This window comes from Alexandromys fortis, unplaced genomic scaffold (assembly GCF_014885135.2).
Source record: "Alexandromys fortis isolate MF-2015 unplaced genomic scaffold, M_Fortis_MF-2015_v1.1 scaffold_25, whole genome shotgun sequence".
NCBI lineage: Eukaryota > Metazoa > Chordata > Mammalia > Rodentia > Cricetidae > Alexandromys > Alexandromys fortis.
In genome coordinates, this window is record NW_026067904.1 from 839,729 (window position 1) to 863,958 (window position 24,230).

At 39.4% G+C, this 24,230-nt stretch overlaps 2 protein-coding genes across 2 annotated transcripts in view; one reads left to right on the forward strand and one right to left on the reverse strand.

Moving 5' to 3' along the window:
• Nucleotides 1–24,230, reverse strand: part of Ctnna1 (catenin alpha 1) — a 125,664-nt gene that overhangs the window by 22,337 nt on the left and 79,097 nt on the right. Inside the window, exons 8-9 of the mRNA XM_050135028.1 lie at nt 11,444–11,524; nt 10,201–10,353 (exon numbers count right to left, since the gene is read on the reverse strand). Coding sequence (XP_049990985.1) covers nt 10,201–10,353; nt 11,444–11,524 — 234 coding nt within the window. The remainder of the gene's footprint in view (nt 1–10,200; nt 10,354–11,443; nt 11,525–24,230) is intronic.
• Lrrtm2 (leucine rich repeat transmembrane neuronal 2) lies at nt 16,529–23,306 on the forward strand. Its single transcript, XM_050135034.1, has one exon. The coding sequence runs from the start codon at nt 18,695–18,697 to the stop codon at nt 20,207–20,209; it is 1,515 nt and encodes a 504-aa protein (XP_049990991.1). The 5' UTR covers nt 16,529–18,694; the 3' UTR covers nt 20,210–23,306.

The window sequence follows — 24,230 nt, forward strand, 5'->3', positions numbered from 1 at the left end:
TTTTCCGAGACAGGGTTTCTCTGTAGCTTTGGAGCCTGTCCTGGAACTCCCTTTGTAGACCAGGCTGGCCTCGAACTCACAGAGATCCGCCGGCCTCTGCCTCCCGAGTGCTGGGATTAAAGGCGTGCGCCACCACCGCCCTGCCTCCATCTATTGTTGAACAAAGGTTCTATGGTGATATTTAAGATAATCATCAGTCTGACTACAGGGCAAGGCCAGTTCAGGCACCCTCTCTATTGCTTAGGGTCTTAGCTGGGGTCATCCTTGTGGATTTCTGGGAATTTTTCTAGAGCGAGGTTTCTTGCTAACCCCATAATAGCTCCCTCAATCAAGATATCTTTCCTTGCTCTCATATCTGTCCTTCCTCCATCTCGACTATCCCATTCCCTCAAGTTCTTCTCAACCCTCCCCTTCTCCCCTTCCTTCTACCTGCCACCTGCCAAGCTCCCAATTCTGCCAGGTAATCTTGTCTGTTTCCAATTTCCAGGTGAGTCTATATATGTTTTTCTCTGGGTTCACCTCATTACTTAGTCTCTCTAGGATCATGAACTATAAACTCAATGCCCTTTGTTTACAGCTAGTATCCACGAGCTGAGCCATCTCTCCAGCCCCATTTTACAAACCTTTAAAAAGTAAAAGCAAAGCCGGGCGATGGTAGCGCACCGCCTTTAATCCCAGCACTCGGGAGGCAGAGGCAGGCGGATCTCTGTGAGTTCGAGACCAGCCTGGTCTACAGAGCTAGTTCCAGGTCAGGCTCCAAAGAAGAAACCCTGTCTCGAAAAAACAATAAATAAATAAATAAATAAATAAATAAATAAATAAGAGTAAAAACAAAGGGTATGTTTTTGGGGGGGGGAGGGGTCACTCTGTGGTAGAGTGTTTACCTAGTAAGTGTGAGGTCCTGGGTTCAATCCCCAGTATAGTAGTGGTATGTATCAGGGGGATCTTATGAGAATCCGAAATCTGAATAAAAAAACACAAACAAGATGCATGGGAGCATTTAGCCCCGACAGGAAGACCGAGGCAGGTTCTACTAATAAAACAGCGAGTATGTGGCATCAAAAGAGGAAAATACAGAATGTAATCAAAAAAGTTAATAATAGAGAATAGAGCAGATGAACAGGGTTAAGAATTAAGAGAGAATGAATGGGGGTTAAAAAAAGAAAGGGAAAACTAATGGCACAAACGAATCCACCTATCAGTACTGGTAATCAGTGCTCTCAATTCTTTCATTTCATTTCAAGGCACACCCTGGATAGCTCCTCACATCATATGACCTTGCCATTAAAGAATAGCAACTGTCCTATATTTATTAGTAAGATGTTGAAGATCAATCATTAGATGCCTCATATACAAATCTCACAAAAGGATTCTTTCTGAAATAAGTCTTAGGAAAGACTTACGTCCCGGGGGGTGTGTATGTGGGGGGGAATCAACATGAATTTCTCAGCCTACATGGTTGTTTAACACCCCAACCCCAGTAGTTCAGTAAGAAATCCAAACTCTTGCAAGACAATTATAGTGCCTGCTACTCTTTACTTGGTCCTAGCTTTCCACATATAACTTCATCATATATAGTTTTGTTCAAAATAAGTCATGCTAATCTACTTTTAGGGAGAATAAGAGCATAAAAAAGCATCACTAGTAACAAATACAAACCAGTATTTATAACAGTGAATTTACTAAAATGACAAATTATTTTTAAAGTTCCCTACTTCTAATCTACCAGCAAACCTAGAGAAGGTGCCGCATTAAACATGGGATATTACTAGTCCCATCTCCCTGTGAGGGCCCACAGAGCTGTTAGCCTGTTCTCATGGACTGGAGGTCAGAGAGTTTGAGCTTATTTTTGCTCTCTCAAAGTTGTTGACAACAGGTGTGGTTACAAACAAGAGATGCTGACCTAGGATGTAGTTAATTAGTATTTTGAGTGCAGTGGTGGGTCTGTTCCACCTGGACCAAAGGTCGGAGAACTCAAGTCTATTCCTTATTTCATCTTAATGAAGTCTGTTGCCTCCCGGCTCCCCCTTTGGAGTAAAGTATATAAGCGTGTGGAAGAATAAACACAGTGAATTCAGTATTCACTGAATGTCCTTCCCAATGCTGTTCTCTGTTTGTCTCTTATTTCTCTTTTCCTTTTGATTAATAATTCTAATTCTCACACTCCTATCCTGGAACGTATGAGTTTTGTCTAAGCATCTCTCAATGAGAACGATGGGAGTCCCTACATTCTTTGGGTCTTACTATACATTTTTGGTTGGCCTGGAACTTACTATGTAGACTGACCTAGCCTGAAACAGACATCTGCCTACCTCTACCTCTAAGTACTGGGATTGAAGGTCTGATCAACCATGCCTCACAGGCCTATTATCTGAAATGAAACATAGCCAAGGTTGGGCAGAGTGTCCCTCAGCCATTCCTTCCACTCTCCAAGAGAAAAGAAAAATACTGAAGCACCTTAAGAATAGAGTTTCTGACCCGGGCAGTGGTGACATAGGCTTTTAATCCCAGCACTCAGGAGACAGAGGCAGGCAGATCTTTCTGAGTTCGAGGCCAGCCTCGAACTACAAGAGTTAGTTCCAGGACAGGAACCAAAGCTTCAGAGAAACCATGTCTCCAAAAAAAAAAAAAAAACCCATGTCTCAAAAAAAAAAAAAAAAAAAAAACAAAAACAAAAACAAAACAAAACCCAGAAACAAAAACCAAACCAAACCAAACAGAATAGAGAGTTTCTGGGGTAGTTAAGATGGGTGGAGGTGTCTGCTGCCTGCCCAGATGACTTGAGTTTGATCTAACGTCCCCAACTGGTAAAAGAAAGGCATCACTCTCCTACACAAAGTAAACAGACAGGAGAAGGAAGGAAGAGGGAGGAAGGGGGGGTTGCTTTGTTAACTTGACAAGGTGGTAAGTTTGAAGAAAGGAAAGACTGCCCAGGAATAAGTAAGACACCCCAATTTCACCAGAACTTACAGCTCCTGGAAAATATAAGGCTAAGCACAAACCACTAAGAATTCCTCTAGAATCCAGGGTCAGAATTCTCTTCGGACACCTCACTTCTTTCATGCAATTCCAACAATTAGAGAAGATGAAAACTTCAATTGTTATTTGCTAGAGTTTCATATAGAAGCACTGAGAAAATTCACAATTCATATAAGATCAATGTTTAAAACAAATGATTCACAGAGCTTTCAAGGACACTTTGCTCCATATTAACACATATGAATTCACAACAAAAATCAAATATTAATGCAGAGCATTCATTTTTTCATTGGGTCAAAAATACACATTTCAAGCTAATACAGCTATACCCTATGACATTCTAACAATGAGAAAACTGGGAGAGAGGGAACCCAATAGTAAAAGAGCTCTATTTACTTTGTAATTCTTAATTCACAACGCAGCAAATGAGATGCAACCTGAGAGGAGCAATTCACCATCATAAGTATAGTTTAATGCACTAGCTGAAGAGACAAGAATACTAAAACACATCTTTCTTGTTTTACTCTCATAAATTATAAATTTGAAAAGAGACTAAGAAAAGTAAAAACTACTGACTGCTCCTTAGCTCTTAGGATGCGCACAGCTGAAGAGGAAACAAAGGTGGACTAGGAAGGAAGTCATCAAAAAGGGCACAGAGATGCTGCATTCGTGACAAAAAGGTTAATATTTCTGACAGCAAATAAATTCCCACCTTAGTGTACTTTTAATCAAAGACTAACATAAAGACACCATTAACGGTGCTGGAGAGATGGCTTGTATATAGAGATGATCTTATATGTTGAAGATAATATCCACATGGGTAAGGATTCCTGTTAGTGCTACATCTACATTTTGTTTGTTTGCTTGTTTTGTTGTTTCAGACAGGGTTTGTGTAACCCTCGCTGTCCTGGAACTCACTGTGCAGACCAGGCTGGACTTGAACAGAGATCCTTCTGCCTCTCTGTATCCCAAATGCTGGGATTAAAGGTGTGAACCACCACCATGCCTAGCTGAGGAAGTCCACAAATGTTTGCTAACATAATCTTTTTTACTCTCATATATATTGGGATTTTCGCTGGCCTCGAACTCACAGAGATCCGCCTGCCTCTGCCTCCCGAGTGCTGGGATTAAAGGCGTGCGCCACCACCGCCCGGGCTCATATATGTATATGTATGTATGTGTGTGTGTGTGTGTGTGTGTGTGTGTGTATTTATTTATTTATTTTACTCTTCCAATCTATATAAAAATATCTGCTTAGGTGTTTGAAAGCTTAATTCTAGCTAAACAGAATAAACAAAACACTGTTCGACTCTGTCTTTTTCAATTTTTTTTAATCTCCAGATTTTTCTCAATCTCACGTCCCCCAAAATCTGATTCAGACTAGAGAGATGGATCAGTGCTAACTGCATGATCATAAGGATCAGGCTTAGGGTCAACTGATAAGCCAGGCATCCTGAAACATATGTAACCAAGGGACCCAAGACCTCTGTGTACGCACAAACCCAAACATACGCACACATACACGCACACACACAATGTGCATGATACCTGGTACCTGTATAAAGATGACTTTAGAACAATTCATAATACAAAGCTCTGTTTGTCTACCATCTACACACAACTGAATCAGAGTCTAGATGCTGGTTGAATACAGAAAGAGCACCTGCAAAACACCTATTAACAAGGAGATAGAGAAAGTTCGCTTGTCTAATAGCTATTAGGAACCTAGTATGTACTAGGCATCATTCTACTTCAAAACAACATTATATTAGAGTGGGCAGGGCTAGATAAATAAGAAAATTAAGTAAATCCACTAATTTCAGATAATAAGGAAGGCTATAAAGTACAAAGCTTAGGGGATCTAGCGAAGTCTTTCTGTGGAGGTGACTTTTGGGTAGAGAGTACACTCAGGCCTGGAGAAGGAGACCTATAGTCCGGTAGGACTAAAGGCAGCTGGAAATGAGACAGGACACTTCATGAGTTATGGCTAATACAGTTTCAGACTGTATCGCATCTGTCTCTAGAAGCCATGGCAAAGGTAGATGAGAAAAGTCCTGAAGCAAATGACATGATCTGATTTAAGGATCATATGGGACTGGCTTTCTTCTTGGAAAACAAGCTAGACAGGAATCAAAGTGCAAGCTAAATACCCGTTAGGAGCTGCTGCAGAAATCCAACACATGATTGTTACACTATAGACATGATCACAGAAATTAAACAATACTTGCAAATCTGTTTCTCAAACTGACTTTGAATGACATGAAAAGCTGGACAGGACAGTAGGGAAATCTGCTCTAGGAAGAATATAGAGTGCATATATTCACAGAGAAACTGCTAGGACAGACTTTATAATTATCTCATGCTCAATACTGAAAGGGACATCCTATCTAGATGTCTTAGCAAGACAAAAATAAAAGGATTCTTGACTGGCCAAAAGTCCAATTATACTTGAGACCTGTTCGATCAGGAGATTTCCAATGGTTAAGTTGAAAGGTTCTATCTTATGCTTTATCTCAGACAACATATTAAAAAACATCAGATTAGATGAAAGGAGAAATTATATATATACACAAAGTAGAAGAGATAGAAGAAATGACACACATTTGGAAAGTTGATAATATAAAGAACAACGGCAGCAGCAATTCTGACACAAGCTTAGACCAGATCTAAGTTTACACTGACAGTATCAAAACTACACACAGAGCCAAATACCCACTTGCACTCACAGACAGGTGGACCTGATGTCACTAAGGAGCAGGTCCCTCTGTAGGGAAAACCTAGGAGCTCTAGCTGACTGTAAGCTAAATGAGAATCTCAGCACATAGCCATCACCCAAAGGCCAAAAATCATCCAGTGATATAATGGTGAGCCAGTCTCCAGAACGGTGAAAGCCTTGGCTGCTGTCTTACCATGTTTACCGTCCCTGGAGCAGGTGTTCACCGAGAGCTGCACTTGAATGGAGGATACTCAGGGAAAAGCTGTGATAGAGAGAGCTCCCCAAAAAGTCTGGAAACCATCTAGCACTGGACAGCAGAGACTTGTGAAATTTTCAGTAGTGATTTAAAAAAATAAAAAGGTGAAATACATTTTATCTAAAGCTGTTACCATTTGAATATATAATAAATGAAACAAACCAATGTCATTGTTTTCAAACTACGTATTAAAGCATGTATTTTATACTGAAAGTAACCTCAACTCACAGGTGTGAACAGCAAGAACATGGACGGGGTAGAGTGGATGACAGCTTTCCTCTTGTAACAGGCAGAGAGGAAACTCCACAAGTAGCATATACTGTCTTTGACGACAGTGAGTTTTCTCTGACTGAAAGGCTGAAGGAGTCCCAGAAGGTCTACATGATTTTTAGGTGCGGGGGGGGGGGGGGGGGGGCACGGATAACAAAGAGTCTCACTATGTACCCCCAAAATAGCCTGGAACTCACTACACAGAACAGGCTGACCTTGAATTCCTAGACTCTGCCTCTCAAGTGCTCAGCATACAACATACATGATGCTTTAAAAAGCTACACAGAAAGGGATTTATACGGCTGAATAAAAACCTCTGATTTTATAAGAAGTAAACACAAAATAATCCACTTGATCCCAGAAGAGAACCGTAAATCTGACTGTTAAAGGCAGAAACTCCAAAGAAAAGCAAAGCTCAAAGCCAACTGTACCAGGTAAGAGAAGTAGTGAGAAAATAGGTGAGTGAGGATCGTAAAATGAACCTACGTAGAAACAAACTCAGCAGCCTTAATCTTTTCCTGTATGTACACAGAGTAGACTAGGCAGACTGTGTACTCAGGATACCTACTAAAAAGCATGTATGTGACACACCTTCACAGTACACCCAAGTACATAGTACTGTGCATTATGTAATTGGTCTGGTTTTATTTTTGATTCATCATGAAATACAAATATTCTTCAACTTTAAAAGTAGTACCTCAGTTACCCACACCAGAACTGATAGTTTATGCTAATAAGGTGATGTGGGATAGGGAACCAACCATCTGATTAAATAATTGGAGCTTTTGAGGCCAGCTTGGCCTAGAGAAAAGTGAGAGTCAGACTGAGATCCAACAACCAGGCATACATAATGAAACTTGAACAAAATTTCTGGCTATAGAAACTCACAGGAGTTATTAGGTTGGTATATCTACCACTGTTATAGGAGGGTGGAATGCCCCAATTCCATCCATTTGGAGAACAAAAATTTTTCCCAAGCTCCAAACTATGTGTCTCTTAATTTGGCTGGTCCTGACTAGTAAAAGTTTTATCTTTCAAATAAAATGTTATATGTACATGTTGTTCTAGTCAATTGTCAAGCCAGAATAAGCTATGAAAATGCCTAGGATTTGAGGCAAGCTGGTCAGAGTGCTAACTAATATCTTGGAGCCTGATCTCGCTGGGGCCTAGGACCCTTCCCTGTAGGTTTACACTAATTCATGGCAGTTAGTGTCAGAACTCTTTTGCAGCATTTCAGAAAGATCACTCTTTCAAAACACACCTGCAAATATCCTTAGTGGTTACCCGACCTTCTCCTTTCCAATTATATGAATATATAACCAATCATGTATATATTTTACACACTGTTCTTAATTCTGTTGAACCAACAAGGGAAAGCAGGCCTTTACATCAAAGTTGGCCTGTAGACATTTAGTTCAGCTGGAAGGCAACTAATGAAAAGAAATCAAATCAAGGGATTAATAAAACACACTGAAGCATTTTACCTTTGCTAAAAAACAAGTCTCTGATTAGCTCAAGGTATGTCATTATAATACAAAGGTTGTAGGGGGAGGAGAAGTCTTGTCATAGAAAAAAAGTTCTGCCTTGAGTTAGGAATTTAAGGCTTCTAACTCTTTAAAAATTAATTTCCTTTTCATGGACATAGTAATTATATATCTTACTGTCTCAATTATCATAAATATAATAATAACTGTTTGCAGAATGGCACTACATAGCCTGGGGTTATGCCTCAAGTAATGAAAATCCTGTGTCATTTAAACAGACAGGGAAGATGTAAGAGAAGGTAATGGGGGAAGGGCATGCAGTGGGAAAGAGGTGAGAGAAGGGTTAGAACTGAGCTGTGCTGAGGAACATCACATCCCTGAAGACTATGTTCAGAATGAAATGAAATGTTTAAGTCTGGAAAAAAGTTTCCAGAGACTCTCAAGTCCAGTCTGTGATGGATTCATATTCTCCCTCTCTCCCTGCAACCTTGTTTTGTTTTTTCAAGAAAGGGTTGTACTGACAGGGATTCTGAAACTTACTCTGTAGACCAGGCTGGCCTCGAGCTCAGAGATCTGCCTTCTCTGCCCCCAAGTGCTGGGATTAAAGGCCTGCACCACTATGCCCAGCCCAGTTACTGTTTCCCAATTCTTCAAGCCTCATTTTCCACGCAAAAAGAATTATAGAAAGAAAGTACACAGTGCTTTGTACCATATGTGTTCTTCAAATATCAATTATGCTTTGCTGGTGGGAGAGCCTGAGGATGATGGAACTGGAAGAATAAAGGGCCTTCCATTCGGGTACAGATAAGAGCTGCCCTCTCTTCAGGTACTAATACTCCACTCAGAGGAACTTTTTAATAAGTAGGCTACCTATAAGAGACTAGTTTCCGGAACACAATTTCTGTCCACTTGGAAATTACGTCTCATACTGTCACATGACTGCTGTGAGCCAGATTATGCGTAATGGAGATACAAATGAAACTCTCCAATTTTAGCTCCAAATGTCAGAACCATTAACTTGAATAACAGGCTGACCTATGCATTCTGTACATAATTTTCTTCAAAAACACTTAAGTCAATAGTCAAAGAAAATGAGGTGTAAAATTAGTAAGGTGTTTAATGTGATCATTGATTAATGACAGGGTTTCTCTGTGTGGCCCTAGCTAACCTGGAATTTGCTGTGTAGAACAGGCAGGCCACAAACTCAAGAAATCTGCCTGTCTCTGCCTCCAGAGTGCTGGGATTAAAGGCGTGCGCCACCATGGCTGTGGGCGCATATTCTGATATGCCACAAAAGCCATTGCCCCGGTTTGAGCTGATACATAGCTCTGCAGACAAGCTGTCTGCCCTTAACAAAAGCCAGGATGCCTTGCTCCTAGCTTCCTTTGTTAAAGTGTGAATTACCTGAGAAGAGGTGTTGACTGAAACTGGTCAGGATGTTTGGGGTTTCTTTCCTTATGCAATTTGAAGGTTATCTTATAGAGATGCTAATTCAGTACCTATGCTAGATGCAGATGTGACTAAAGTCCAGGCACCTGGTTGCCTAGGCAACAGCCTTTGTATGTTCCCGCTCATTTGGGATGGATATATAAGATGTTGGGACAATAAACGGGGATGATGGCCTTTCCCAAGATGACGGTGTAAGCTGTGTCTGATTATTCCTCGCGACTCCGTTCCAGCCAAGTTAGGAAGTTTGTGTTGGACCCAAACGGGCTCCGACACATGGCCCAGCTCTTTGGAGTATTTTTATAGTGTTAACTTGGTTTGTGCCACTATAAATCACATTTTACATTCTGCTTTTAAATAATGATCACTTACCAATGGGTCTATGGAATATTTATCAATTATTAGTTTCTGTACTAATGCTAAGCTTAGTGTGCATCTCATTTCTACACTATACTAATAATTAATTAATATAAATTTATTTAACAAATGAAGAAACTTGTCTTGAAATTAAGTGGTAATTCACCTTTTCTAATTATTTTACAAACCAACCATTTCCACACACATTTCTAGTGTAGCTGATTTGGGGCTTGTTTACGCTTAAAACTGGACGGAGTCACATCCACCTTGAGTGTAAGGTGAAACACCTAGCATATCTATCATTTTTGGTCCTCAGAACATGGTATCATTAGTAACCTCTTTATATAGCCAGGACATAGAAAGTGAGAACTAGTTAACCTGCTGGGGTGGAAGCCCAGGTGACACTTCTCAGAGAGCACCAGATCACAGCTGCTGCCACTATCTGCCTGACGATCACGGTCTCACTTTAGCTGCATTACCAGTAAGTGCTAGCGTTAAAAGCTTCTAGGACAAAAGCTATCCACGGAATCAGTGTAAGCTGACAAAGATAATAGAGACCCAGTGATAAATGAAAAACTGTTTATAAACGTGTATTAGGTGAGTCCCTGAAAACTTATAGTTAATTCAATCATGTGATTAAAACTGGTAACTCGCTAAGTTACCTATGTTACTCAGATCACTAACACACTTACCTCAATCAATTTGTTGGCATGTTCACGGAAAACTTGAGCATACTCCCTAACTTCTTTCTCATTTCCATTCTTTGCAGCTTCAATCAGGACTAAAAGAGGGACGTTGGTCTCCAGGAAAGAATCTGACACGTGGTCCATGACAGCTTTGCGAAGCTAGTAATAAATTGTATAAATTTGATTTTATTTCTACTAAGAAGTTGAACTGTGATATAATACATCTACGAAAGACAGGCAGAACGCATACAGCCTAGTCCCCATGTAAGCAGTGCAGTAAAGCAGCCTACAAAAAGGACCTCAGAGCCCACAGCTCACACCACACACAGCACTTCAGCAGCAGAACTTCAGTTTTCCAGACAGTACCTCTTTCTTTCCTTGGAACTTACAAAAGTAAATGGAATTATAGCAATGCTCTGGATTGAACTAGTACATAGCTTTGGAATATATGTAATTAGTCTAATTAGTTAAAATTAAATTAAAAAAAAAGGAAAAAGAGCACTGCCTGGTTTATCTATACTATAGAGTTATGGACTATAAATTTTAAATGTTATCTTTCTAATTATTGTTGACACTTGGTTCACCAAAGGCATATCAATTTTTAGTTTTGTTTTATATCTGATATGGATAATAAAATGTCTCTACTAATTCCTGAAAACTGTTCAAATTCTCACCACAACTTGTCTTAATACATTATACTACATATTTATAAAGTCAACTCTAACTTTTTCTAAAACTTTTAACACAAAATTTAATTTCAAAATATTAATGAGATTATATATCATTAAAGGAACAGATTTTTAAATTTACTAACATGGAAAATTTAGTATCTCCAACATTACTGTACTTGAGCTAAAAAGACATTTCCACCAGTGGGAACAAACTGACAATACAGAAACAGAATGGGTGGGCACGTGAGAAACTGGAATCTAGAGTATGGAAGTCAACACAACAAAATCTTCTGAGGTTATTTTCCCAGGTCCCAAGCCATCTGTAATTGGTTTTCCTGCCCATGCATCCTTTTCGCACTGGAGACCTGGCTTATTCAGTCCACCCCAGAGGGAACAGCACAGTCAACATCCCTCTGAGATTTTTTAGACATTAATAAGCTTATTAGCAACACAACAGAAAAGTCACTTTTCAGAAGACTTACCCTTTCCCTTAATTAAAAATATATTAGAATTTTAATCAAAACTAAAGCTGAGAACTTCTGAAATAAAATTAACACTTAGGAAAAAAAAAAGCTTACCTGCCTACGCAAGTCCCTTGTCTTCTTGGTCATTTTATCTATTGCAGAGTTGAGTGCGTCACTTCTTTCTTTACGTCCAGCCTAAATAAACAGATGCTCATGTGAGTATACATCAAGAAACCTTAATGAAAGTCTATAAATATTTAGTGTTGAAGCAACACTGAAATAAAAAAGAAACAACTGAAATAAAAAAGAAAGTAAAATGGGCTTTAAATTTTTTTAATTGTTTTATTTGTTAAATGTAGGGCGCTTTGATGCATATATGTACAGACATATATACATATACACATGTGTGTATGCATATACATACATGCACATATATATCTGGGCACCATGGCTGCCCACAGAAGCCAGAAGAGGGCATCAGATCTTCTAGAACTGGAGTTATACAGATGGCTTTCAATCGTCATATGGGAGCTGGAAACCAACCAGGATCCTCTGCAAGAGCAGCAAGTGCTCTTAACAGCTTAGCCATCTCTTCAGCCTGCAACATTGTGGTTTTTGAGACAGGTTCTCTGACTGAATCTGGAACTCATCACTGATTTAGCTAGGCTGGTTAGATTTAGTTCTGCAAACTTCAGCAATTTTTCTGTCTCTATCTCCTCAGTTTTAAGATAATAAAGCGTACTACCACGGCTGGCTTTTTACATGAACTCTGGGAATCAAACTGAGGTCGAGGGCCTTGCGCATACACAGCAAGCAATTTACTTGGGCCATTTTCCAATCTCCAAAACATAAGATGAGGGTTTGGAGAGATGGCTCAATAGTTAAAAGAGCAGTTGCTGTTCCTCTAAAAGACCCAGGTTCAAATCCCAGCACCTACATGGTGGCTCACAACTGTCTGTAATTCTAGTTTCTCACATATTCATGAGGTACACATAAATATGCAGGCAAAACACCCATGACTTTGAGGAAGTTACACAGGCACAGGAACATCCGCTTTAAGACACAATGCCACCACACACCATGAATCCTTTCATTCTGCCTTTGCTAAACTACCCTAAAAATCAATTCCTCCCCCCCCCCCCCCCCCCCCCGTAGGAACAAAATGCCTCAGTGAAGAAAGGTCTGTCAGGCTAGGCACACTTCTGATCTCAGCACTTGGGAGATAAGAAGGCAGAATAAGTTTCAGGACAGCCACAACTACACAACAAAACCCTATCGCAAAAACTGAAACAAAACGGGTCAGTTAGCTCAGATGCAGTTACTGACCATTCTAGAATGTGCTGGACAGAGCGCTTAGATCAACATGTTTGTTGGCCTTTAGTCCATTGATTTCAGTACAAAGAGCAAGTTTAGGGTTCCGGTCATCCTCTAAAATGTAACACACATGCACCTACACTACTCACAACCTGAACACGTAAGCTTGATAAAATAGCTTATTGAAGTTAAGAGAGATTACGGAGTTAAGAAGAGTACCTGCTGCTCTTGCAGAGAACTCAGGTTCAGCTCCTACAATCCACATAGTGGATCATAACCATTTGTGTACTTTCAGAGGATCAGACACTCTCTAACTAACCTCAGTGGGCAATGGGTACACACACACATATATATATACACAGAAAATGCTTATACACATAAAACTAAAAACTCAAAAAATGCTTACTGCTTTATAAAATTGAATTTGTTATTTTAAAATTAAAGTTGCTGTGAATTGCTATCTATAAAATAAAGTAATTCAAACATAAATACTAGGAAAATAACTATCCCCTATTCAAAATGCCAGGCACCAGAAGTATTTCAGAACTTAAAGTTTTCAGATTAAGGATGTTGAACTTGTGTACCTTTAATCAGAACAAAGAAACTAAAGGAAGCAATCTTGAGCTCTCAGCTAACTGGGAAACTGTATCCCACTGCATGGAGACATTGGGTGTTTGCTTCATTTTGATATGGGTATCTCTGTTTAGCAGTGGCAAAGGGTTCCCTCAGAAAACAGTAAGGACTATTTCATGATAAAGCTTCCCTTCAGGAAGCAAATACCAGCTGAGGTGAAGAGAGGCAAAGGTCTCTAGCTGGGTCAGTCTCTAACAGTACAATTCTGGAATTAGGAATTCTCATCCCATCAAACAGAAGCTGCTAGATCTTCCTCCTATGGAACAAACTACTATTTATGTAGACAAACCCCCATGCCTACTCCATACACTTAAAATAGGCAGGACTAACCACAATTCTTTCCACAGAGGACTTAGAATCTAAAATCATTCAGAGCAGGCTGGGCATGGTGGTACATGCCTTTAATCTTAGTACTCAGCAGGCAGGCAGTTTTCTGTGAATTCCAGGCCAGTCTGGTCTACATAATGAGTTTCAGGACGTTTAAAGGTATATAATGAGACCCAGCCTCACAATAATTAATAATAGCAACAACAATAATAATTCAGAGCAATACCTAATTCGATAATATCATGGAGTGTTATGACAGGTATTCCTAATGACAAAACACCACGTCAGGGTATAAAGGGAAACTGTATAAAGGAAAAAGTTACATACTTCTCTACTCCACCTCCCAATCCCAGTTTTTCGAGACAGGGTGTCTCTGTGTAGCCCTAGTTTTCCTGGAACTAGCTCTCGAACTTAACCTCCCAAGTGCTGGGATTAAAGGTGTGCATCACCACCACCCAGCAGATATCAACTCCATTCTTAATATGAAAGGGATAAAAATATAACAGCCACAAAGGCAAAAGCAAAGGTTTTGACATTGTTGGTGGCACCTCAAGGCAAAGTTTGGCCTCTAAATTTCAAAATAAATCTAGAAAAATTTACCCAACCTAACCACAAACATCCCTCTGTTGGCAGGGGAAACGTTCCAAGGTAAAGAATCTATAATGGTCTTAAGTCTTTACTGCCAGAAATTTTCACCTTCGTATTATACATACAACCCCTGGAGGAGTCCGCCATTTCCATTACTTTGCCAACTAAGATCACCTAGCCATGCTCCATACGATCAGCTATCTGTATCTGTTCTGGTTCTCCAAATTTGTCATGTTCTCTCTCACCTACCATATTCTGATTTCTATCTTTCCTTGGGATAAGAGCCATCTCCTTCTGGAAACTTCCACTGGTCAACCTCAACTCTAAGTTCCAAGTTCCTTATCCCTTCATAGTGCTCCCGCAGCCTATAGGACTTCCTCTCTCAGTCTTTACAGCAACAGAAATCTTAACATAGGCACAATTAAACAGGTATGTGTGTGTGTAAAGCTCATTGTCTACCATGAAAGAATAAAAATTTCACCTACATGTCTGTATGTCACTCCAAGTTGGAAAGCAACTCTCTAATCACAAACTCTCACATAGAAGAATGCAAGCAAGTAACTATAACCACCACTTGCTGAATTTCCTTAAAACTATTTTATAGGGAGTGTTGGGTTAATTTCTGCCTCCTCTGCCCTGATGCTAACACCTAAAGACGTCAGCAGTGGTATGTACATAAACACCATCTTCCAGAAGTGATACTGCCACTTCAAAGTCAAAAGCATCTGTATGTGGAATAAAGTTTTAAATGTCAAGAAGAAAGGCTAGTTCAGAAAGGACTATGGAGATGGAGAGATGGCTCTGTAGTTCACTAGTTCTTTGCAGAGGACCTAAATTTGGTTCCAAGAACCTACATGGCAGTAGATAACCACCTTTAACTCCAGTTTCAGGGGATCTGATACCCTCTTCTGACCTTTTCAGGAACAAAGCATGCTTGGATTCATCCTCATTCTCTGTCTCTGTCTCTCTGTCTCTCTGTCTCTCTGTCTCTCTGTCTCTCTCTCTCTCTCTCTCTCTCTCTCTCTCTCTCTCTCACACACACACACACACGAACACACAGAGGCAGAACACTGGTACAGATAAAAGTAAAAAAAATTAAAATTTAAAGATTGAGACTCAGGGAGGAAATATGAACGAATCTATCAATGAAACCTGTGTGTATATATACATGTGTGTATGTATGTATATGTGTGTATGTTTTTTGTGATAGTGTTTCTCTCTGTGTAGCCCTGGCTGGCCTCAAACTCACAGAAATCCACCTACTTCTGCTTCCTGAGAGCTGGGATTAAAGACATGCGCTGCCACCACCTGCCACATACACCAATTTTAAGGTAAATACTCTGTCTTTTGGCCACAGCCTTAGCCTTCAAAACCCAAAAAGTAGATGAGTAAGAAAAAAAAAGCATGACTTTCTACTGCACATCTGAGCAACCGCCCTCTCTCAAAAGTTGACAGAACAGCAGAGACAATATAATTTGAAAAGTTTCAGTTCATTAGGTACATCAATAGGCAGTGGTATAATTTGAACAGTTTCACTTACTAATACATTAACAGGGGGTCAAACAGACTAAAAATCAGAAAGGAACTAAATGCTCTAAAAGTTTAAGAGGAAGGGAACACATTCCCTTCAGTTTTTACATAGAACTCATTCCTAAGCATGGCTGACCTAATCCAACTAACTCACATGTTTTACCGACCCAAACAACTAAGGCAGTTAGTAAGAATTAAACAGCTTCTGCACTAGAAAGGTTATTTTTCATCAGAATGTGGCTGACTTCAGGAAGACACTAACAACATCATAAGGCTTCCTTTCAACTAATAATGGTGCCTTGCAACTTTTAGGGCCAAGCTCCTAGTGAACAATGTTTCTGAAACCTAGGTTCTCAGACTCAGTAGGATCTGATTAAAATGTATCTACAGAAAAATCAACAAGTAATAACACTTCAATCTCATTTACACAAAGACCAAGATTATCAAACACTAGAGTAGAGGAAGGATCAACACCAGTGAAGAGTCAACATCACAGTGGTATACATAATTGTGACGCAAAGCTCATTCCTGAGAATGTGAGTAACTTCAGCTTGGCCAGTAGAACTGCAACGCATCCCATCTGACAGTGTCTACACAACTGTTCCTTTACCAGTGTCAGATGTGCCATGAAAACTTTACTGACCCCTCAAAGAACTGCTGACACCTTCTCTCTCATGCTGTCTAGGCCTTCACTGCCTTCACAAAGTCTTACACTTCTAAACCCACATTGGGGTCACTTGTAGAAAAGCTTAAAATTATATATTTGCGTTACTAGAGTTTCCATAAAACCTTTACACATGACCCCAAGGAAGAGAAAGAGGATTCTAGTCGTTACCAGAGTAGCCCTACTCCAGAAGGAAAATTCTCCTCTTTACATAATGACTTCTTAGAATTCACCAGTGGAATGCAATCCTCAGAAGACCACAGGCCAGTTGTGTGCTTATTTCATGGACAGCATCAATACTTTTGAGATTTCTACTCTCGGGTTTGAAACAGGACTCACTAAGGGTAAGTAGTAATGGTATGGGGAAAACTAAGTTCATATAGCCACATCAGCATGACAAGATAAGTAAAAGGCAATCCTTTAGTCTGGCCTGCCACATGTCCCTGATTCATGCTAGACACATCTTATGCATTTATATAACACTAACCATAAACATTCATGTCTGAAAAGTTATCTAACAGAAAAAGCTAGAGTTATCAAGCAAAAACAACCAACAAAATCCTATTCCAATACAAATGCCCTTTCATATTCATAAGGGGAATTCAACAAGAGCTGCTATGAGATTCAAAATTTTGGTGTTACAACACCCCAATCTCAGTAGCAACTGTGGCTTTCAGTTAAAGAACAGGTGAGATGTTGAAGCAGAAATTCTGAAGACTGTGTCAGAATCCAGGCCCACTACAAAACTTGTTCAAAATTGCTAACATCTGGGTCACCTGTATAAAAATGATGGTGTCAATCTGCTCCTCTCTTTTGGTAGGACATTCAAAGATCAACTCAGTACTGTTTTCCAATCAGTGTAGTAATAAAGTACTGTTATATAATACGCAGAAAAGAATTATTCCCTTGAAATTCTGAATGGAGGAAAAAAGCCAAAACAATTTCTTTTGGAAGCTACCCTCTTTTTTCTGGCTTTATAATGTTAAGTTCTTAATGACAATAAAACTAAGCCCACTTAGTTTAGCAACACAGTCATACTTCACTTTTTACCAAGCATGACAACAAGGCAATTGAACAGCTTTGCAAACTACCAGAGCAGAGGCGTACCTTGCATAGGCTGGCATTAAATCAGCACTTCATAAATCAATCGTGCCCATTTAGATGATCTCTATGCAGAATCAGCAGTCTAACACTAGCTCTCACACGCATTAGAAATCATCACTCTGCTAGTCCAACTCACTGTTCAGATGGTCTTCTTGAATGCAGCATTTATTACAACCTCATTGTTGCTTCCTACACTGAAGGAATACCAAATTCTTAAGTCGGGAGTTCTTCTTTCTCAATTTATTGTAAACAGGGGGTCTTGTAACGACCCTGACACTATTACAAAGCACAGTGCTTTTTAACAGTAAAGCTTCTGGAAAACCCAAACAAAAGACACGTCACCCGGTGACGTCAGCCTATATACAGTTCTGTGTGGTCGCAGCACATAAGCAAATCCATTCTTGTGCCGTTTCTCGGAAAAGCTTTTCAGTAAATGCACTCATGCTGCTCCAGAAGCTCTTCTCCGAGACAAGCCGCCCATCTGCCATCAACAAGTTAAGACCGACAGAACTAACAGCTGCGGTAAGGAAAGCCTGAAGCTCCGATGATCAGCAGTAATCGGAGGAGGAGGAAATTATTAACTGATAATCAAAGCTGATTTAAGGGATCAGAGCACCACAGAAAAAGAAACCGATGCTATCTAGAGGAATATCCTAAGGAAAAACCAATTCACCCTGGCAGATTTGAATTTTATTTGGAAATCCTGGGACACAGAAAACAGGAAACCGGTCAAAGGCTCCTGCATGTTAGAGCCTTTTACAGACTCACTGCGTTGAGTCTGACAACCTCGACTGAATGCAGCCTCCAATGTGCTCAGAAGAATGGGTAAGTCCATGCATTTCTATGGCATTTCTTTTACAATCAAAGAGGATTCACGCTTTTATAAAATAAGCCGGTGAATTCCCATTTTATGATGCAAATCACTTGTTTTCGGATTTTAAAATTTATGTAAAGGCATATAACACTAAGGAAAGGAACATGTTTTAATCTCTTTTATATATGGTTTAAGTTTTGTGTTCCAGTATACGAGGTTAATTTTTCTGCAGTAAAAGAAAAATGTTCCATGCAGTGAAATCTTTCATTATGATGTTACATTGTTGTTGTTTTCAACAGCCCCTGTGTTCTGCTGAAACATATCCTATCTTCTTGTTTTCCTTAAATTATATTCTGCAGGCTTACATTTCAAGTGGCCATTAGGGGCCCCTATGCTGGCAGCAATATATGCAATGAGTGTGGTTTTAAAAATGCTGCCTGCCCTGGGTATGGCGTGTCCACCCAAATGCCGCTGTGAGAAGCTGCTATTCTACTGCGACTCTCAGGGCTTCCATTCAGTGCCAAACGCCACAGACAAGGGTTCTCTGGGCCTGTCCCTGAGGCACAATCACATCACAGCGCTTGAAAGAGATCAATTTGCCAGCTTCAGTCAACTCACCTGGCTCCACTTAGATCACAATCAAATTTCAACTGTAAAAGAAGATGCTTTCCAAGGACTATATAAACTTAAGGAGTTAATCTTAAGTTCCAACAAAATATTTTACTTGCCAAACACAACTTTTACCCAACTGATTAACCTGCAAAATTTGGACCTGTCTTTTAATCAGCTGTCATCTCTGCATCCTGAGCTCTTCTATGGCCTTCGGAAGCTGCAGACCTTGCATTTGCGTTCCAACTCCCTGCGGACTATCCCAGTACGCCTGTTCTGGGACTGTCGTAGTCTAGAGTTTCTGGATTTGAGCACAAACCGTTTGCGAAGTTTGGCTCGCAATGGATTTGCAGGATTAATCAAACTGAGAGAGCTTCACCTAGAGCACAACCAGCTGACAAAGATTAATTTTGCTCATTTCCTCCGGCTAAGCAGTCTGCACACACTCTTCTTACAATGGAACAAAATCAGCAACTTGACATGTGGGATGGAATGGACCTGGAGCACTTTAGAAAAGCTAGACCTAACTGGAAATGAAATCAAAGCCATCGACTTAACGGTATTTGAAACCGTGCCTAATCTTAAAATACTCCTCCTGGATAACAACAAGTTAAACAGTCTCGATTCCAAAATCTTAAACTCCTTGAGATCCCTCACAACCGTTGGCCTCTCTGGCAATCTGTGGGAATGCAGCCCCCGAGTGTGTGCTCTCGCCTCCTGGCTGGGCAGTTTCCAAGGTCGGTGGGAGCATTCCATCCTATGCCACAGCCCTGACCACACCCAGGGAGAGGATATTCTAGATGCAGTCCACGGGTTTCAGCTCTGCTGGAATTTATCAACCACTGTCACTGCCATGGCTACAACTTACAGAGATCCAACCACTGAATATACAAAAAGAATCAGCTCATCAAGTTACCATGTAGGAGACAAAGAAATTCCAACTACTGCAGGCATAGCAGTTACTACAGAGGAACACTTTTCCGAACCAGACAATGCCATCTTCACTCAGCGAGTAATTACAGGAACAATGGCTTTATTGTTTTCTTTCTTTTTTATTATTTTTATAGTGTTCATTTCCAGGAAGTGCTGCCCTCCCACTTTAAGAAGAATTAGACAGTGCTCAATGATTCAGAACCACAGGCAGCTCCGATCCCAAACACGACTCCATATGTCAAACATGTCAGACCAAGGACCGTATAATGAGTATGAACCCACCCATGAAGGACCTTTCATCATCATTAATGGTTATGGACAGTGCAAGTGTCAGCAGCTGCCATACAAAGAATGTGAAGTATAATATCTACTCAGCATCAAAAATCACATCAGATAAGTAACCTATTTTACATTGTAGGGGCTAAATACATATCTAATTTTTACCAATTGTGACATTAAGCCTAATTTTCCAAATCAAGTGGAGACTTGAGTTTTTGAAGTGTTGAAGTATTTTTAATTTTTTTAATGAAAACATATTTTAAGTGTTAAATGAAGCAATGCTCATATTAATTTGCACTCTTGTTGGAAAATCTAAATGTTTAATTCAATATAAAACATTTCATGTATGTAATTATATACTATTGTATGTAAACATTTACACTAAGGTCTCCTCCATATATTATTTTTTTTTCTACTGAAAACAGTTCCGAAAGAAACTACTAAACAAAAATAGATAGGGATGAAAACCTGTTTGATTATTATGCTCCATCCCATGGACCACAACTGGCTTCCTGCTTAAAAGGAGACAGCAAAAGTTCTCTTGTAAGATAAAGTGGTATTTACTCAAACTATAATTTACTGCCAGTATGAGAAGTAGACTTACATGTGTGTTTAAGACTGGTAAATATTAAACATTATTCTTTCAGAGTTTGGCCTGGTTTAATAGACATTATCTAAGTTACATCATGAAACCAGCACCTTTTACATAACTCTAATAAAACCGGGTGACTCTTTAATTTTCAACAATAAATCCAAGCAATTATTTTAAAAGGTCTCATTATAATAAATCAATACTAAATAATTACACTGACTTCTTATACAAGTCTAGTTTGACTTATAATGGACATGCTGATTTTTGTGGCATTTAGACTATTATTTTAAACTAGTATTAAATTATCATTTTACTAATTAACTTACTAAATCCTAAACTTATGTAAAAACCTGCAGTTTGGAAAGAGAAAAACTGAGTCAACTTAACAATCCTGATATACTCCATCCGGTTTGAAAAGACAGCCCCTCTCATGATTAAAGATGCCTTGACAAACTGTTTAAGCTTCTTCCTTCTGTCTTTTTCTGATCTTTAAACCTCAAAGACCCAAATTAAAAATAATTGGGTACTAAAGATGCCTAACACTGAATCTTGTTACATTATAAAGAAACAATGAAAAATTAATTTCAAAATATGATGTTAAAGTTTGACCTTTAATAAAGATACACATTTATATTGTCAGCTCCTTTTGAGACAGAACTAACCTATTTCCGAGGCAAGTCCTAAGGCAGAACTCTTGATACAGGCCCTGCAGCCATACAACAGTAAGTGAAGGCAGAAGCTGGACTCTCAGGTTAGTGGAAGCTATGAAGCAGCAAACATTATTGTACAATTTGCACCAAATAAGCGATGCTCAGGGACCTGTATGATACAGAAGTAGGCTCTTTGGTGTAAATACGGATGCTCTCGTCATAATAACAAATGACAATGATGCCACATTTTTTTCATGAAGGAAAGAATCACAAGTGTTCAATTATGACTTCTTTAAAGCAAGTGATGACATACTGAGGATTTAGACTCAAGATACCAATTCATGTAGAATTTTTCTACAAAGAAGGCTCCACATATAGGAGAATACTAAACTTAAAGCATCAATTTGATTTCAGGAAAAAAAAAAAAAAAACAAGCATTCGTATGTGGAAAAAATGTATAAATCCTTAAAGAAAGGCACTAACATAAAAAAGGGAGGCATCCTTTCCTTAACATGGATATTTATCACTATATTCTTCACTCAAAGCTTATTTCCTCCCCAAGATTGAATTGAAATGTTACTACAGACCTAGATTCAATCACAATTTTCCTCTTTTAGCACAGAAAAAAAACACCCACATTTCAAATCTCTTAGCAAAAAGCAGACAATATTCAGGTTACAGTGAGAATATGTGTTCTTTATGTATTTAAGGTGGGTAGATTAGTTTGGCAAAGCCTCAGAGCAGTTCAATTCAGTTGATCTTGAGTGGCAAGCATTTCATCTCCTGATAACCCAGACGCTGGGCTTGTCTGAGCAAAGACAGATGCTGGTTTTCCGGCACAGAGCACAGCACACTGCTTCCCCACCGAGGTGGGGAAGAATTTACCAACTTGTATGATGGCGACCACTGCCATTTGTCAGGTGATAAGACAGCTTGTTCACAGCAACAGCTTTGAGCATACAAGACTCCATTGGCCCTAAAGGATAAGTGTTTTTTCCTCATTTCAAATGATAACCAAAATCAATTCGAACTGTGAGTTAAAAAGTAAGCAATATAACTAGGAACTCCAACTGACCCTAAAGGACATAGTTAATGAAGTATATGTAGCAGAGCAAACCATTCAGCACCTGAGAGCAGTGCCAAAGCCGCTGAGGCACACTATGGTGGGGGAGGGGAGGCACACACTGTTCATTTGTTTTTCCTTCCATGGTTTTGGTAATGGTAATGCCAACCAGGTATTTTCCTTTCTTACTTAAAGCACAAATTGCCATTTCTAATTGCCTCAGAAAGCAGGGTTCCATTTAGTTAACAAGGATTTGTACTGCAGTGCTATCAACTGGCCAGAGAAGAACTGCCTCACAGGAAAACCATTCATAGTTCCTAAGTCAAAAATGTGAGGGCTTTCGGGTGGGGTTTTATTCTCTTAAGCATTAACAACACACCTTTCCCTCTCCTCAATTTTAAGAGTTAGTGTAAAATGATCATCGCGAATCAGAAAAATGAAATGTCTACCTAGGAACTAAGAAGTAGTTTGCAACTACAGTGACTCATTTCCTTAGCCTACAGGAAATTCGAGCTTACCTTTCTGGAAAGTGAGCTGGTAAGTCTGAAAATCCATTCAAAACTCATAATACGTACTGCCAGCATCAAAAAGCAGACACTAATTTTTAAGCCAAATAATTGTATTATCACATATAATTTCTTAATGAGTCTAAGTTAATTTCTGTACCAATTCAATGAATGGAATTGACTGAACTTCCTAATTCTACTCACTAATTATTAAAGTCCATCTGCTTATTACAATGCTAGTCACTAAAGCTAGACCCTATCTTCCCAATAAAAGCCAGCTCTATGTAGACTGGTCTGAATTCTAAAATATGAAATAGTCTTATTATTTTCTTGAGTCACACTTCCCACACATAGCTGTGTAGGGGAGTGGGGCTATAAATTCTCTCTCTCTCTCTCTCTCTCTCTCTCTCTCTCTCTCTCTCTCTCTCTCTCTCATAGGAACTTTTAAAGAATATTTTAACAACAAGCTTACATGATAATTTTCCTAATGCAGCAATTCAGGGGCAGCACTATTTCAAGTCTGTTTGGAACAAATTTTTCATAGCTTCTCATAAAGTGCTTGAACCAAAAGATTTTTTTAAAAAAAAAAAAAAGACAACATGGGCCATCTATAGATAATAAGTACTTCTTTAGCTAACCGGGAGCAAACTCACAGCACTTGAAAAACCAGAAAATGACCACAGATGCTTTCTTATTCTACTATTGTAGACATCTGGAAACGTCTCCAACTCCTTCAACTAACCTTTTCTTCCCTTGAGTTTTTAAAATCAGTATGCTACATGGAACCTATGAACACTGAGACTGGAAACAGTCCAAATATATTTGTTCAATTACTTTTAAGAGCCATGGGGGGTGGGGTGTTGGGGGATAGGAAGAAAATATTATCATACAAGGAATCGGGTTGGGAAAACCATAATACAGTGTACAGGAAAGTTTTGTTATTAAAATTGTGTATACTGTAAAAAAAAACAAATGTCTCTTTTGTTTCTGATTTTCCCCTGAAATCTGCAAGTGCTGACAGGAAAACTTGAATAGGTATTTAAGAGAGAAGTAAGATGAACAACTGTTCTGTACCAAGCTGTTTCTCAGTGTCGATGTGCTTCAGGGTAGCTAATCATTACCCGTCTTTTTTCACAGAGGCAAAATCTGGTTAAGCAATGGGGAGGTGGGGGAGGCGGAATATGACAACATACAACAAACCACGTTAAAAGCTGCCACTCAATAGCCAGTTGTCACAGCCTTAACAAATGGATACAGAGTAGGGCTCATAAGCCCTGAGGTTGGTTGCTTCTCTC

Coding starts and splice junctions, on each gene's coding strand:
- Lrrtm2 (XM_050135034.1), top strand. CDS start 18,695: ATGCTGGCAGCAATATATGCAATGAGTGTGGTTTTAAAAATGCTGCCT.